The sequence below is a fragment of the Canis lupus genome, chromosome 9 (assembly GCF_003254725.2).
Source record: "Canis lupus dingo isolate Sandy chromosome 9, ASM325472v2, whole genome shotgun sequence".
NCBI classification, from domain to species: domain Eukaryota; kingdom Metazoa; phylum Chordata; class Mammalia; order Carnivora; family Canidae; genus Canis; species Canis lupus.
Window position 1 is genome coordinate 52,527,290 of NC_064251.1, and position 15,175 is coordinate 52,542,464.

The 15,175-nt window shown below is 58.9% G+C and overlaps 1 protein-coding gene across 6 annotated transcripts; it reads left to right on the forward strand.

Moving 5' to 3' along the window:
• Window positions 1-251: 251 nt before the first annotated feature.
• GBGT1 (globoside alpha-1,3-N-acetylgalactosaminyltransferase 1 (FORS blood group)) lies at window positions 252-10,269 on the forward strand. Of its 6 annotated transcripts, XM_025475643.3 has the most exons (7): window positions 252-397; window positions 1,060-1,245; window positions 1,799-1,864; window positions 6,482-6,532; window positions 6,607-6,642; window positions 7,331-7,465; window positions 8,699-10,269. In XM_025475643.3, the coding sequence occupies exons 2-7, from the start codon at window positions 1,175-1,177 to the stop codon at window positions 9,381-9,383; spliced, it is 1,044 nt and encodes a 347-aa protein (XP_025331428.3). In that variant the 5' UTR covers window positions 252-397; window positions 1,060-1,174; the 3' UTR covers window positions 9,384-10,269. The 6 variants fall into 6 exon arrangements, with proteins under 6 accessions (XP_025331428.3, XP_048970347.1, XP_025331429.3 ...); XM_049114390.1 differs by lacking the exon at window positions 6,607-6,642; XM_025475644.3 differs by lacking the exon at window positions 1,799-1,864.
• Window positions 10,270-15,175: the final 4,906 nt, after the last annotated feature.

Sequence of the window (15,175 nt, forward strand, 5' to 3'; positions counted from 1 at the left end):
CATGAAAGTTTTTCTGATTTCTCCAGCCCTCACGCTCACCCTGAGCTCCCGGATGGGCTCTTCTCTCTGCGGGCCTTGGCCCCGGGCTGGAGAGGCCGCAGGACCCCAGCAGAGGGAGGAGCCCAGGGCCCATCTGCTCCCCGGGACCGGGGCGGGGCGCGGCGGGCACCTCCCTGCCCCGCCGGCCCCGCCCCCGCCCGCAGGCCCCGCCCCGCCGGCCCCGCCCCCCGCAGGCCCCGCCCCCAACCCCGCGGCCCGCCCCACCCTCGGGTCAGCCCGGGGCGCGGCTGTGGGCGCGGCGTGGCCACCGGGGATCGCGCGGCGCCGGCGAGCCGCGCCCTGGCCTGCGTGTGGAGGTGCGCCCCTCCCTCGGTCCTGGAGCCCGTCCGGCCGCAGGGTGAGTCGCGCTCCCCGGCCCCGCGCCGCGGCGCCCGCAAGCGCCCTGAGCCCCGGCCCGCAGCGGCGGGCGGAAGTCGCCTGCGGGTCCCGGCCCGGACAGCGGCTGCGGCGCCCCCCTGGCCGAGGGGCACGGGAGCTGGGGGGTGGGGGGGGACAGTGACTTGCCCAAGGTTCCCGAGCGAGTGAGCGCTGCAGCGCGTTCCCGCCGTCCCCCGAGAGCCCAGGCCCGGCGCCCGGAGCAAGGGTCCCTGCCACCTAGGCCCGCCCGCAGCCCGCCGCGGGGGCATCACGGCCGCCCCTCTCGGCGCAGCCCCCGCCCCGGCCGGCCGGTCCCCGCGGGGCCCACTCGGGCTCCATTTCCGGGGTCCCCCTCTTCGCCCCGGGAATCCTTCCCCAAGCCCCGCCCTGCGCTGCTGCCCGAGTCCCCAGGCTGGCCGGGCCTGCTGGCCGGGCCACGCTCTGCTCCCCGCCGAGGGCGGGCGGGGCCGGGGAGGGAGACCCGAGAGCCGGGACTAGCGGGCGGGCGGCCCCTCCCGAGGCACAGCCGTAGGCTTGGCTGAGCCCTGAGCCTCTGTCCCCATGTCCACCGACTGGAGGGGTCTCCGCTGGGGCTCCCCAGGGGAGGGCAGGGCAGCAAGGATGGGGAGCATTCCTTTGCAGGTGTTCCTCCACCCCGGAGCCCCCGGCTCAGAGCCTGACAGCCCTGGGAGAGGGGGGCGACTCACCAAGCCGGTCAGGCTCCCCAGGTGCCCGGGTTCAGAGGCTTCACCCAGCAATGCGCTGCCGCAGACTGGCCCTGGGCCTCGGATTCAGCCTGCTGTCGGGCATTGCCCTCTGGTCCCTGTGGTGAGCATGCCCCTGTGGGGCCCTCCCTTCACCCCAGACTCCTCCCTTTCTTGGCATCTCAACCCCCAAACCTTGGCCCCTTTACAGATTCCTAGGTCCCACCCTCCTCCCTTGGCACACCTGTCCCCCAACCCCAGCCCCAGAAAGAGCAAACTAGTTCTGGTTTCTGGATTTTGCTTTGTACTGGCCTCCTGGCCTGTGCACTTGCTCATTCCTCTGCCTGGACCATCCTTCTAGCCCCATTAATGAAGCCCACCTGTTCACACACCAAAATTCACCCCACGTGTTCCTTCTGTGTAGTCCTCCCACCACCACACCCTACTCCCCCATGTGTAGGGCCTGGCACCAAGAACATTCCTGTCCCGGGAATGAATGACTGGGTGAATAGTGGCCACACTGCAGAAGACCCAGAGGGCTTTGACCTCTGAGGTCAGCCAGACCCAGAGTGGCAGGGGATCCCCAAATGCACCCCACTGGGGGCCTTTGAGCCCATTAACGTGCACCAAGTGGGTTTTCAGCCTCGTGACAATCAGCAAGTGTTTTTCCTCTCCAGGATTTATATGGAGACCTGGCTGCCCTTCTCCTATGTCCCCTATTATCTCCCCTGCCCAGAGATCTTGTAAGTATGGGGCAGGGAGAATTTGGGCCCTTTGGGCCGCTTGCAGTGGGAACACTGGGAGAGTTTTCAGGTCCCTCCGCAGGTTATTTTGATAAGCGTTGGGTCATTTATGGGCTGCCACAAATGTGGAGTAAAATGCCCATGTCAGTCCTCCAGCGTCCTGGCAAACCCTTGCTCCCCGCCCCCCTGCACCAGGTTTTGAGCTTGAGGTGCTACAGGGCTCTGAGCTTCACTGGCTTCATCTGTAAAATGGGATAGTTCTCCCCCCAACCCAGGCCACCTGGAACATAGAGTATGACAACACCTGTAAACAGTCTGCTGTAGCACGTGCCACTTGGGAGGTACTTGGGACACGTGCTCTTAGGACTTTGTTGCTAAATTTTGTGTGCAATGTGTATTTGAGGAGCAGATTAACATGTAGCCAGTCTTCCGCTACATAACGAACCTGACTTTTTTTTTTTAAGATTTATTTATTTATTCATTCAGAGAGAGCGAGAGAGAGAGGCAGAGACACAGGCAGAGGGAGAAACAGGCTCCATGCAGGAAGCCTGATGTGGGACTCGATCCCGGGTCTCCAGGATCACACCCCGGGCTGCAGGCAGCGCTAAACCGCTGTGCCACCGGGGCTGCCCCAAACCTGACTTTTTGATAGTTAAGAATGAAAAAGTGGGCTGGGTCAGTCTCAAGGGGGTATCTTCATGGTAGCTAAAGTCAAGTTTAAAATCTGGATCATAGCGACTCCTGGGTGGCTTAGCAGTTGAGTATCTGCCTTTAGTTCAGGTCGTGATCCCGGAGGGTTCTGGGATGGAGTTCCACATCAGGCTACCTGCAGGGAGCCTGCTTCCCCCTCTGCCTGTGTCTCTGCCTCTCTCTGTGTGTCTCTCATGAATAAATAAAATCTTTTAAAAATAAAATAAAATCTAGATCATGGACTGCTAATTAACCACAAGGCATGTTTCACTGTTAAAAACACAGAGTATATGGGATGCCTGGGTGGCTCAGGCATTGAGCATCTGCCTTTGGCGCAGGGTGTGATCCCAGGATCCAGGGTCGAGTCCCACATCAAGCTACTTGCTGGGAGCCTGCTTCTCCCTCAGCCTGTCTCAGCCTCTCTCTCTCTCTGTCTCTCTCTCTCTGTGTGTGTGTGTGTGTGTGTGTGTGTGTGTATCTCTCATGAATAAATAAATAAAATCTTAAAAACACACACACACAGAGTATAGTCAATTTGGAAGCTGGAAAGCAGAAAAGACAAAAGAAACAAACACATCTTGTGTCCAGCCAGTCTGAGTTATACTTTGCTTCCAAAGTTCATGGTCGACTCCCTGGTTGCTGTACTTTGAACAGACTGTGCATCTTACTTGGTTCTAAAACCAAAAAGGCTGCTTGCTATTGAAAATAGTTACGATCATATGTTTTTGAGATTTTTAGCCTGTGTTCCCAAAACTGGCTATATTCATCAGCGTGTGTTCATACTCTTTTGTGGTCACCATCCTTTTATCACCCCAGGAGCTGTGTCATAATTCTTGAATGCCTACCTTTTTCCCACCAATGACCAGGGAGCATTTCGGTTGTTTCCAATTCCCCAGGATTTTTTTTTTTTTAAGTTTTACTTATTTATTTGAGAGAGAGAGCATGAGCAAGGGAGAGGGGCTGAAAGGGAGAAGCAGACTCCCCGCTGAGCAGGGAGCCTGACATGAGACTCCATCCCAGGACCCCAAGATCATGACTATGCTGTGAAGGCAGATGCTTAACCAACTGAACCACCCAGGCGCCCCCTCCAATTTCCCCAGTTTTCTTTCTTTCTTTTTTTTTCCCCCAGTTTTCTAAATGAGTTTGTAATGAGCAGCTTTAGATATAAAGCTTTTTCCATATTAAAAATCCTTTCATTTAATAGTTCCCACCCTGGGCCAGATGATATGGAGAGATTCTTGATCCATCTTGATAGATTGCTTTCCACATGCTCACACTCTCTTGTTCACACAGATGCCACTCCCAGGCCAGTCCTCGAAGCAGCACTGGGTGTTGGGAAAAGCAAAAACCAAACCACCTTGCTGATTGGAGAGATGGGGAAATGCTATCCCTTGGGGTTTGATTTCATTTCTTTAATTCCTACTGAGGCCCTCATTTCTCCCACATCCTTCCCAAGAACTAAATTTCCTCTTCCCTGATGCACCTGCTCCACGGCCTTCTCTCCCAGGCCTGTGTTGGGTTGTTTAGCACCACCTTTGGCCAAAAGTATTTGCTACTTTTTTTTTCTTTCTCCAGCTTGTCTATCTTCTGGTTCTACTCAGCTCTTTTTCTAATAGATTGAAGAATTTATGTGTGTGTGTTAAATGGTCATTGCATCTTCCCATCTTTTCATCTAGATTTCTTTACTTTTAGTTTCCCTACCTATGAGTGTGAAGTCGGGTTTGTTTTGGGTATTTTTTTGGGGGGGTTGTCTGTTTGCTGTTTGTTTTTGGCTCCAGCTCATCTGTGGCTTCAGTATTCTTATGATTGACAAGCTGTTTAATGAGGCTAGAGTGTGGCTGGGCTTGGGGGGAGGCGGAGGCCAATTGCCAGGGCTGTGGTAGGGCTCTTCCTCCTCACCTGCTGCCTTTGCAGAGTGCCCTCACTTCCTGAGCGGGAACCTGACATGCTTGTTTGTGTGGAAACTAGGGCAGATGGCCAATTTGATGGACTCATTTTTAAAAATTGTTGATTCAACGGCTGCCTGGGTGGCTCAGTCAGTGAAGCACCTGCCTTCGGCTCAGGTCATGATCATGGGGTCCTGGGATCAAGCCCCACATGGGGCTCCCAGCTCAGTGGGGAGCCTGCTTCTCCCTCTCCCTCTGTTGCTCCCACTGCTTGTTCTCTCTCCCTCTGTCAGATAAATAAATTTTTTGAACCTTAAATAGATAAAAATTGTTGATTCAAGAGTTTAATCACAGGACAAACAAGTGTTACAGGATTCCGCTTATATGAAATCACTAGAATAATCAAATTCATAGAAACTGAAGTAGAATAATGGTTACTGGGGCTGAGGGGAGTCAGTGTTTCATGGGGACAGAGGTTCAGTTTGAGAAGATGAGAAAGTTCTGGAGAGGGATGGTGGAGATGGTTGCATGACAGTGTGAATGTGCTTCATGCCTCTGAACTGTGCACTTAAAAGTGGTTAAAATGCAGGCACCTGGGTAGCTGTGTCGGTTGATCGTCTGGCGCCTGGCTTCAGCTCAGTTCATGATCTCAGGGTCGTGAGATCGAGCCCTGCATCAGGCCCCATGTTCAGCAGGGAGTCTGCTTGAGATTTTTCTCTCTCTGTCCCTCTCCCCCTACTCATGTGCACATGTTCTCTCTTTCTCTCCCTCTAAAATGAATAAATAAATCTTTCTTTAAAAATGGTTAAAATTGTAAATCTTTGTTTTGTACATTTTGCCACCAAAAGAGAGAGAGAAACAGGGACTAAAATTGTAGGAAAACTTAAGAAGGCCAAAGGTAACATCAAAGATGCCATACTGAAAGTCCCTCAGTGAATGGCAGGTGCCATGTCCTCAGGTGGTCTGGCCTCACAGCCAGCCCCAGGCCTCTTCTGCAGCTGCTCCAACTGCGTGGGTAGCCTCGAGCGGGAAGGCCTTTGCCTTCTCTGGGCCTCACTTCCACCCTCTGGGGAAGGACTTTATTGGAGGCAGTCACAGGTCTGGCCCCAGGTCCTTCCAACCAGTTTGTGACCGAGCCAGAGGCTCTGTGCAACCTGCTTCCTGAGGACCCTCCTTCTCACAGCTCCACCCAGGTTGACGCTAGTGGAGGCTGGCCACAGGGGCTGCCTGCCAAGAAGGGAACAAGATGCCTGGACTGGACAAGTGTTTGCTCTGTGCTGGGCACAGGCACATACCTTGACTCTCAGGGCAGCTCTGAGGGTGAAAGAAGTTTACCCATTTTATGCAGATGAGGAAGGGTGGGGGCTCAGTCAGGGTTTCCACTGCAGACCCAGAACGGAGGGGGGGGGCAGGCACCAGCAAGGGCAGGTTGGAGCTCAGGCAGGTGCTGACACAGTTTCTCCACGGAAACCTTAGCTCTGTTCTTCAGGCCTTCCCACCTGATTCCAGAGGGCCCACCCAGGCCATGCAGGATTATCTTTACCTAAGGGCAGCTGGGGTAGATGGTAATCACACCCACAAAATACCATCGAAGCTACGCCTTGATGGGTGTTTGTGTGCTCAGTGCTACAAGTGACCATCACCGTGGGCTCAGGGGACTCACCCAAGGTCCCCAAGCAGGAAGGTGGCAGGCAGAACAGGGCTTACCAGGTCTTTGCAGCCTCTCAAAACTTCTACCCACAGCCAGGCCCCTACAGAGTGACGTGTCTGAGAAAACGTCAGTCTTGGGGACGGACGGCACAAGGTCCAGCTCATTGCCCTGCCCCTCAGTGACCCGGAGAGACTGCTTCTGGAGGAGTACAACCCTTGTGGAGCGGGCAAAGCGTGGGGAAGCTTTCAGGGAGTGGGCCTGGAACCTGGATGGGTTCCTGCCCCATGGGGGTATTTGCGTACCCTCCACTCTGTCCTTCCTGCTCTGAGCATCTCAGTCCCCAGCCCTGGCACTAACAGCTCTCTCTCTCTCTCTCGCCTCTGCCACCAGCAACATGAAACTGCAGTATAAGGGGGAGAAGCCATTCCAGCCTGTGACACGGTAAGCAGACCACCATTTCCCCCTTTGTGACCCTGGGGGCTGCCCCCCCTCACCACTGGCCCTTCATGTTGCAGGTCACCGCACCCTCAGCCCAAGCTCCTAGAGCAGAGGTAGGTGTTGGGTAGGGCCTAGGTGCAGAATGGAGAGATCTGGCAGGAGGAAGGGTGTGGGGACATGAAGACGGAGGCAGAGCTCTAATTTAGAAGCTGGGGTGGTGGGGGTGTCAGGTGGCCTTGGGGTCCAGGTAGTCAGTCACTAGCTATGTGACCTTGAGCAGGTTACCCAACTGCTCTGAGATTTTTCTGTACAAGTGGATAATCATACCCATCCCATAGCAGGTTGAATGGAGGACTAGATGAGATGGGGTTTGCAAAAGGCACAGCTCGGGGCACCCAGTTCATTTGAGTGTCCGACTCTTGATCTCAGGGTTGTGAGTTCAAGTGCCACATTGGGCTCCACACTGGGCATGGAGCCTACTTAAAAAAAAAAAAAAGGTACACCTACATAGTAGGTGCTCACTCCACTTTCCCAGCTAATAGGGCCACCCCTCACCTGTTAGGCACTTAGCAGGCATGGAGTGCCAGGCTCCCTTAGACACTTGATGTGCATTAACTCTTCCTCCTCTCAACCAAGCCGGGAAGGAGCTATGATCATCCCCACTTCCCACATGAGGATATGGAGGCCCAGAGACAGGGATGAAGCTGCCCAGGGTCACACAGCATGGGAGGCAGGGCCAGGATGAGGCTGAGGCTTTCCCAAGGGAAGGGCCTCAGTCCCCATGGCCTCCCCTGCTGCCAGGCCTACTGAGCTGCTGACGCTCACACCCTGGTTGGCGCCCATTGTCTCCGAGGGAACCTTCAACCCTGAGCTTCTGCAGCACATCTACCAGCCTCTGAACCTGACCATCGGGCTCACAGTGTTTGCCGTGGGGAAGTGAGTAGTGGGCTGGGTGGGTGCTTGTCATAGAGCCCTAGGAGCTTACAGTGGGGGAAGAGAGAGGACCTGGACCCAGGACCCTGCCCTGAACCAGAGGCTGTGCATGTGGGAAGGTAGGGAGTAGAGAGTAATGACAGGAGGGCTGCCTGGAGGAGGGGGTCTGGCCCTGGCATGGAAGGAGGGAGGTGGCCCAGGTGAGGGAGCAGCAGGAACCTTTGGGACAACACCCCCTTGGCCGCCTAGCCCCTCTCTGCTTCCCATGAACAATCCAGGCAGGTATGAAGGGCTGGAAATGCTCAAGACCATGTCACATAACTGGGGGCCCATGGTCAGGCCACAGGCAGGTCAAGCCCCGCCCTCAGGGCCCTCTCCCCCTATCCCCCACTCTGGACCTGCCTTCTCTCTGGATGCCTCCCATCTTCCTCTCCTCTCCCCCACCCCACCTGGCCTTGTCTTTAGAAGCCACCACCTCGCAGCCGCCCTCGGGTCTCTTTCTGGGACTCCTGAGGGAGAAACTATGATGGGGCCTCAGTACCTTGGGTGCTGGCCAGGCGGCAGAAGGCCCACCTGCTTCAGGTGATGCCCCTGGTCCCCTCACCTTTCACGTGGGCAGGGGCGGCCTATACTCTCCTCCACCTGGGACCTGCAGCCCCAGGCCCCCAGCACCACTCACCTTGCTTTGATGTATCCACTTACCCATCACGTGCTCACCTTCCTCTCTCTGAGCCTGTGTTTCTGCCTTTAAGATGGGGATTATGGGGGGTGCCTGGCTGGCTCAGTCAGTGGATTGGGTGACTCTTGATCTTGGGGTTGTGAGTTCAAGCCCTATGGCGAGTATAGAGATTACTAAAAAATAAATAAATAAATAAACTTTAAAATGGGGATTATGTATGGTGCCTGCCGTTACCGAGTTTGAGTCCCGAAGGAGCTAAGAATCCCTTACCACCTGGCACCTAGCAAGTGCTCACTAAAAGTTAGCTCAGTTTGTGAATTTAAGAATCCGTTAAGTATCCTTCCTGTGATGGTCCTAAGAGGTGGTACTGTGACTGTGAGGATGTGAGACCAGAGAACCCCGGGGTTTCAGACCTGAGTTGCATTTCAAGGTAAGAAGCTAGGAAGGTGGACCCCAGCCTGTCGATCCCAGGCCCCGTGCCCACACACAGTGGGGACCCTGGGCAGTGACCCGTGGGGCTAAAGCAGATGATAAGCTCCTCATTCCTCATACCCCAGGTATACCCGCTTCGTCCAGCACTTCCTGGAGTCGGCTGAGCAGTTCTTCATGCAGGGTTACCAGGTGTACTACTATATCTTCACTAATGACCCTGCAGCCATTCCTCGGGTCCCGCTGGGCCCCGGCCGCCTCCTCAGCATCATCCCCATCCAGAGGCACTCCCGCTGGGAGGAGATTTCCACGCGCCGGATGGAGACCATCAGCCGGCATATTGCCCAGAGGGCACACCGCGAGGTGGATTACCTCTTCTGTGTCGACGTGGACATGGTGTTCCGGAACCCATGGGGCCCCGAGACCTTGGGGGACCTAGTGGCTGCAATTCACCCAGGCTACTATGCTGTACCCCGCCAGCAGTTCCCCTACGAGCGCAGGCATATTTCCACAGCCTTTGTGGCAGAGAACGAGGGGGACTTCTATTATGGTGGGGCGGTCTTTGGGGGGCGGGTGGCCAAGGTGTACGAGTTTACCACAGGCTGCCACATGGCCATCCTGGCAGACAAGGCCAATGGCATCATGGCAGCCTGGCAGGAGGAGAGTCACCTGAACCGTCGCTTCATCTCGTACAAGCCCTCCAAAGTGCTGTCCCCTGAGTACCTCTGGGATGACAGGAAGCCCCAGCCACCTAGCCTGAAGTTGATCCGCTTTTCTACACTGGACAAGGCCACCAGCTGGCTGAGGAGCTGACAGCAGAGCCAGGGCTCCATGAATGGGGCCCTAAGCCCCGCAGCCAGCTCACCCCAGCACAGCACCCAGCTCGCCCCAGCAGCCACCTTGCATCAGTGCCTCCCTTCTCGAGCCTCATGTGAGACCAGTCCAGTCTTGCCTAACTCAGTCTGTTAGCAGAACTCACCTGGAAAATGGATGCAGAAAGGCCTTCGTACACTGTAGAGGGCTGCCTCCCCATGAGGGAAGGCAAAGACCACACAGCCCTAGAATCAGGAAGATGGGAGGCGGGTGAAGAAGTCCAGGGCCTGGCAGCCTCACCCAGCAGATGTGCCTTTGGGGCAGGCCCTGGAGTCAGCCCTACACTGTGCCTGAGACCCAACCTGTGCCTCCCTTCTGTTGCCTCTCGCCCTTAAAGTTGCACTTCTAAGCCGCTGCTGTGAAAGGCATCCCAGACCCCTCTTCTCTGGCTGCCGGGGGTCTTGGGGACTGTGAAGTCCCCCAGCCACACAGAGCCAATCCCTCGCTCAGCCTGGGAGTGAGCCTTTGCAGCAGAACAGGCCTGGCTCCCTCTGGTTGCCAGGTCTAGCCTGTGCCCCATGGTGGGCCACACTCGCTGGCACCAACCACCTCCTTTGTAAGAGGGTTTGGGCAGCTTTTAACAAAGGTGGTGTGGGAGGTGCCTGAATGGCTCCGTCGGTTGAGCGGCTGACTCTTGGTTTCAGCTCAGGTCATGATCTCAGGGTCTTGGGATAGAGCTCTCCTCCTCACTGCCCCATCCAGCTCCTTGCTCAGTGGGCGAGTCTGGTTGAGCTTCTCTCTCTCCCTCTGCTCCTCCCCCACTCACACGTGTGTGCACATTTGCACGCTCTCTCTTAAATAAATAAATCTTAAGAAAGAAAGAAAAGCTGGCGTGTGCTAAGCCCCAACCAGGGGATTTTCACCTGCATATCCGAGTGTCTGTGCGGCCAGGCCCTGGGGGTCCAGGCAGCCTGGATTTTAAATACGGTCAATTTGCAGAGGGGGTTGGGGGTGCCCAGCTTTCCAGAAAATCTGGAGTTAAGCTGACTGCTGCAACAAACAGAATTTCACTCCTATCCTCCTGGGAGCAGGGTGAAGTGATCACGTGCTTCCGGACAGGCCATACTCCCGACAATCAAGGGAAGCCAGGCCCACCGGCTGGCCACCATGCGGCCACTCAGTCCCTGAGCCCATAAGGCACGTGTCTGCTGGCTCTCAGCCCTGTGAGGCCATCGGTGGGCGTGGGGCTCCGAGGCTGAGGTACAGGCCTGGGACTAGAGGGCCTGGGAGGGCAGCCCCCCCAGCACAGTAGTCCCAGAGGGACTCCAAAGCCCCCCACTCTGTCCTCCCCACCCCGTGGTTGTATCTGCCTGGCGGGACAGAGATGGGTCAGGGCGTGGGTCCAGGGTTGGGTGGCCCAGTGTTCCCTCCTTTGCGGGCAGTGGCACCTTGGCCACAGAGGGCGCAGAGGGGTACTCTCTGGCCACATAAAGAAGAACAGGCACCCACCTACTTGGCCACCCCCTGGCAAAGCTGGGGGTCAGCCCAAAGCCCACTCCTCCTGTAGCCTGACTTCTGGCCAGTGAGCAAGGACAGATTGCCAGAGTGTGAGCAGAGGAGATGGATGGGCTGGAGAGAAGACAAGTCAGGCAGAGGTGCCAGGGTGCTTCCTGGATGAGGGATCAGGGTGGGCCCACAGCCTGTGTCCCACTGGGGAGACTGGGCATCAGGACCTGCCCCATGACGCACGTCGTGTTGAAAAAAGCGGGACTTGCCTTCAAGGAGCTTCCACATTGAGGCAGGGAGAGGCACCTTGGCATGGTGACCAGAGAAGGCCTCAGGGGGGAGGCGGCCCTGAGGCCCAGGCGGCAGCAGGATTGCAGGGGAGAGGGGAGCCCCTGCCTCCCTCCCAGCCCCTGCCTCTCCTGCACCCAGCTGATTCCCCTTCTCAGCCTTGGCCCAGACCCCCAGGAACATGGCTGGCCCTGGTCACCGTCGCAGGGCAAAAGTCGAGGGAGTGACGAGACCCAGCTCTTGGAACCAAACCCGGGTCCAAGTTACTTTCTAAAACAAAGCAGAGGGCTTAGAGCCAGAGCTGTCCACAGGGGAGAAGAGCCTGGTGAGGGTCGGGAGGGGTGGAGGAGGACGGATCGGGACCCAGCCAAGGGAGGTGGGAGGGCCCAGAGACAGGCCCAGCAGCCCTCCACCCCTGCCTGAAGGGATCAGATCTCAGCCACAGGCAGCATTGTTGACAGGGCCCCTCAGTTTTGGGGGCTTTGAGGTTTTCTAAATTGCAAACACGCTTAAGAAAGAAAATCGCAAATACAAAATGTCCACCCTGGAGGCTCCTGACACTAAAGCTTCCTGTCCCTTGTGGCCAACTGCCTCCTCCCTCCAGGCAGCCTGCCCCACCCTGGGAGGAGGCAGATGACCGCCACAGCCCCCATCTCACAGGAGTACACAGGCAGCCTGCTCTTTCCTATTTGGTTTTGGGGATCCATGCTCGAGTGGGGCCAAATAACATGCCCACCAAGCTCCCTACAGGTCCAGGAGGAGTGGCTGTGATAAGACTGCCGGGATGGTGTCCCCGACGCCCTCCAACCTGCAGTGACCCCCAACTCCTTGTCCAGCCTCCAGAGCCCTGTGTGATCTGGTGCGGATGCCCTCCCCAGCGGGGACCCCTCACCCCACTCCAGCCTCCCTAGGGCTTCCTCCCCTAGGGAGCCCACTAAGCCTTTGCTGCACGGCTTTCCTCACATGGCCCCGTCCAAGACGGCCCCATATCCAAGGCTGGGCTCAGAGACCGCCTCCTCAAGCACCTGTGCAAGCGCAGCTTTTGGGTCTATGACGAGACCCAAAAGGTTCAAATGCACAGCAAGGCCATGTCACAGCCCTGTGACAGGCAAGTTCCTGTGGTAGCTTCTCAGAGCCTCATTGAAAATGGAGTCTCTGACCAGGACCTCGTGGGGGTGGTGAGCAGGGGGCACAGGGTGTGGCCTGGCTGGGGGTGAAGGGCAATGACCCTGAGTCCCCCGTTCATGTTCACAGCTGGACTTGGTCGCTGAGAGCTGAGTGATCTTGATCTCTGCTCATGTACAAAAAGGGGTGAAATCACCAAGTGGGGGTGGGGGGTGGGGGTGCCCTTTGCAACATTAACTATGCCCGGGACGGGTGGTGGGCTCCCTCCTCCCTGGGCTCCCACCCCCCTGACGGCAACCAGGGCCGGACCTGGTGTCCAGGGTCCTGCCGGGGGACGAGGAGAAGAGGTGTAGAGGAGGAGAGAGGGGCGGACTGACCTCCTTGCCTGGCTCCGTGTCCCGCCGCCCGCAGGTCCCCAGCCCAGCCCTGCACCACGGGCCCCCGCAGGTTACGTGTGGAGACCAGGACGGGGGACGGGCTGCCTATCGGGCGACACGGTCCCGCGCCTCCCGGTCTCCTCGCCCTCGCCCTGGCCCTGGCCCTGGCCCTGGCCCCCGGCTCGGTTTGGGGCGGCGCGAGGTCCCAGCGGGCGTGCGGGGCCGAGGGCAGGCGGGGGGCGCTGGGCCCTGGGGCGCGGTCCGCCAGGCGCGCTGGACCCCGCGTGCGCGCGGCCGTGGACTCGAGGCCCGGCGGCCCCGACGGTCCCCACCACGGCCCGCGGGGCAGGCGGGCGCGACCCCCGAGCGCCCCGGGCCCCGAGCTCGCGCGGCGGCGCCCGCGCTCACACCTGCGGCGGGCGGGGCGGGGCGGGGCCTCGGCTGTCCCCGCCCACCCGGCCGGAGCCCGGGAGCCCGGGCGGAACCGAGCGGCGGGGCCCGAGCGGCCGGCGGCGCAGCGCGGCGCAGACAATGGGAGCGGCGCGCGCGGCGGCGGTTGCGGAGCTCCGGGCCCGGCGGGGACGGGAGGCCGCGCCATGAGCCCCGCAGCCGGGCGCGCCCCTGCGCCGCGCGCGGGCCGAGGCGAGCGGCCTCTGCGAGCCCCGGGCCCCGCCCTGGGGCCGGCGATGCGCTGCCAGGGCTGAGGATGATGGTAGATTGCCAGGTGAGTGCCCCCCCCGGCCCCGCCCCGGCCCCGGCCCCGGCCCCGGCCCCGGCCGCGCTTCCGGCCGGGGGGGTGGCGGAGGACCGCAGGGCCCGGCCCGCACCCCATCCGGCGAGGAGGGAGCAGGGCGCCGGGCCCGCGCTCAGCGCGCGCTTACGCAGTTCCGCGTCCAGCCCCTCCTGGTACAACTGGGAAACTGAGACCAGGAGAGGCGGGGATTGGCCCGGGGCGCGCGAGGGGAGAGGTGAGCCGAGTCCAGAGAAGGAGAGGTTCTGGTCTCCCAGGCCAGGGCTCGCCCCTCCTATGGGGTTTCCAGTGGGAATCCTGGGGACCCCTTCACCCCCTCCCATCTGGGAGGACATCCCCACGCGCCCACAGGTACATACACACACTGACTTCACAGATGGGGGCCATGGGATGGGGTCGGAGGAGGAGTGGACACTGCGGAGGTGACAAGAGGGAAAGAAGAAAGGGATTGGAGGCAGCCATGGGGCGGGGGCATCCAGTCTCCTGGGAGGATGTCCAGGGCTCATACGTGGCAAGGGGAGACATGCCCGGCTGATGACCGGGGCTCCGCAGGGTGCCCAGGGGGCTGCCTGGCTGGACACTTTCCTAGGGCACCTGGGGAGGACAGGCTCTGGGGTCCTGGCACACCATCCTGGGCACCTAGACTAGGAAGAGACACCCGCCTAGGTGGAGGGGCTACGAGACAGGCCTCAGCTTACTCCTCTGAAGGTTGGGCTGCATAGAGCAGGGCACCTAGGGTCCCACAGGCTTGTGGAAGAATATCTTGGCCCTGGATCTCCATCCCTGACTTACTCCGCTCCCAGGCCAGGGAACATGCTTGGGACTGCCTGGAGGTCCTTCTGAGCAGAGGGCAGCCTGGGGGCTTGAGGGGAATGAGGAGCTGGGTATGCAGAGCATGGCAGAGCACTAGACCCCTGGGCTGGGGCCAAGGTCGAGATCCTCCTTATGGTGGCCTCGGGGCCCCCACTGGGAAGAGGTCCCAGAGTCAGGGCTCTGGCCAGGGTGAGGAGGTCTGATGAATGCACCAAGCACCAGGACAGGAGAGGGAAGCAGGGACAACGGAGGCCTCTGAGGCTTCTCACACCCACCCTGGAGCCCACAGATCCTGCTCCTTTACCTTCTAGGGCCAGGGAGAGCCGCTGCCTTGGCTACACCCAAACAAAGGTGTGTGTTTTGTTTTCTGGTTTTCCTGCTGGGGCTGCCATGCTGAGGCTGACCACGAGGGGGCAGGCTGTACCCACTGTGCTCAGTGAAGCCAGCGGAGCAGGGAAGGGACACCCAGGGGTCATTCTGGGCATCCCCTGCCCCCACCCCAACAGGCACTTCTGACTGTTAGCCTCCATGTCCATGATGTGAGCTGTTCAGAGGCAGGACGGGGCTCTGAGACTCTCTCGTGGACCCGCTCAGCTACTGTGCCTCTCACACTCACCCTGAGCAGGGGCTGTGTGAGCTCTGGGGGTGGTGCTGAGAGGTTCTCCGCGCTCCCTGTCCTGCAGGAGCTCACAGCCCAGAAGGGGAGATGGGCCAAAGCACAAGAGCCTATTCAGGTGAAAGGGAAGAGCAAGCGCTGTAGGGAAGTGAGGCAGGGTGAAGGAGGGTGGGCAGGAACCCCTGGCTGGGGTCTTATAGACCTCCAGGGTGACCCTGATGCTGGGAGCCGAAGAACAAAAGGAACACAGTCCTGCACATGTCTACAAGCAGTGTGCTTTGGGGAAAAGCAAAGCTGCAGAGCCTCGGAGGCAGAG

Coding starts and splice junctions, on each gene's coding strand:
- GBGT1 (XM_025475643.3), top strand. CDS start 1,175: ATGCGCTGCCGCAGACTGGCCCTGGGCCTCGGATTCAGCCTGCTGTCG. Junction 6,643..7,330: donor CCCAAGCTCCTAGAGCAGAG/GTAGGTGTTGGG, acceptor CCCTGCTGCCAG/GCCTACTGAGCTGCTGACGC. Junction 7,466..8,698: donor ACAGTGTTTGCCGTGGGGAA/GTGAGTAGTGGG, acceptor CTCATACCCCAG/GTATACCCGCTTCGTCCAGC.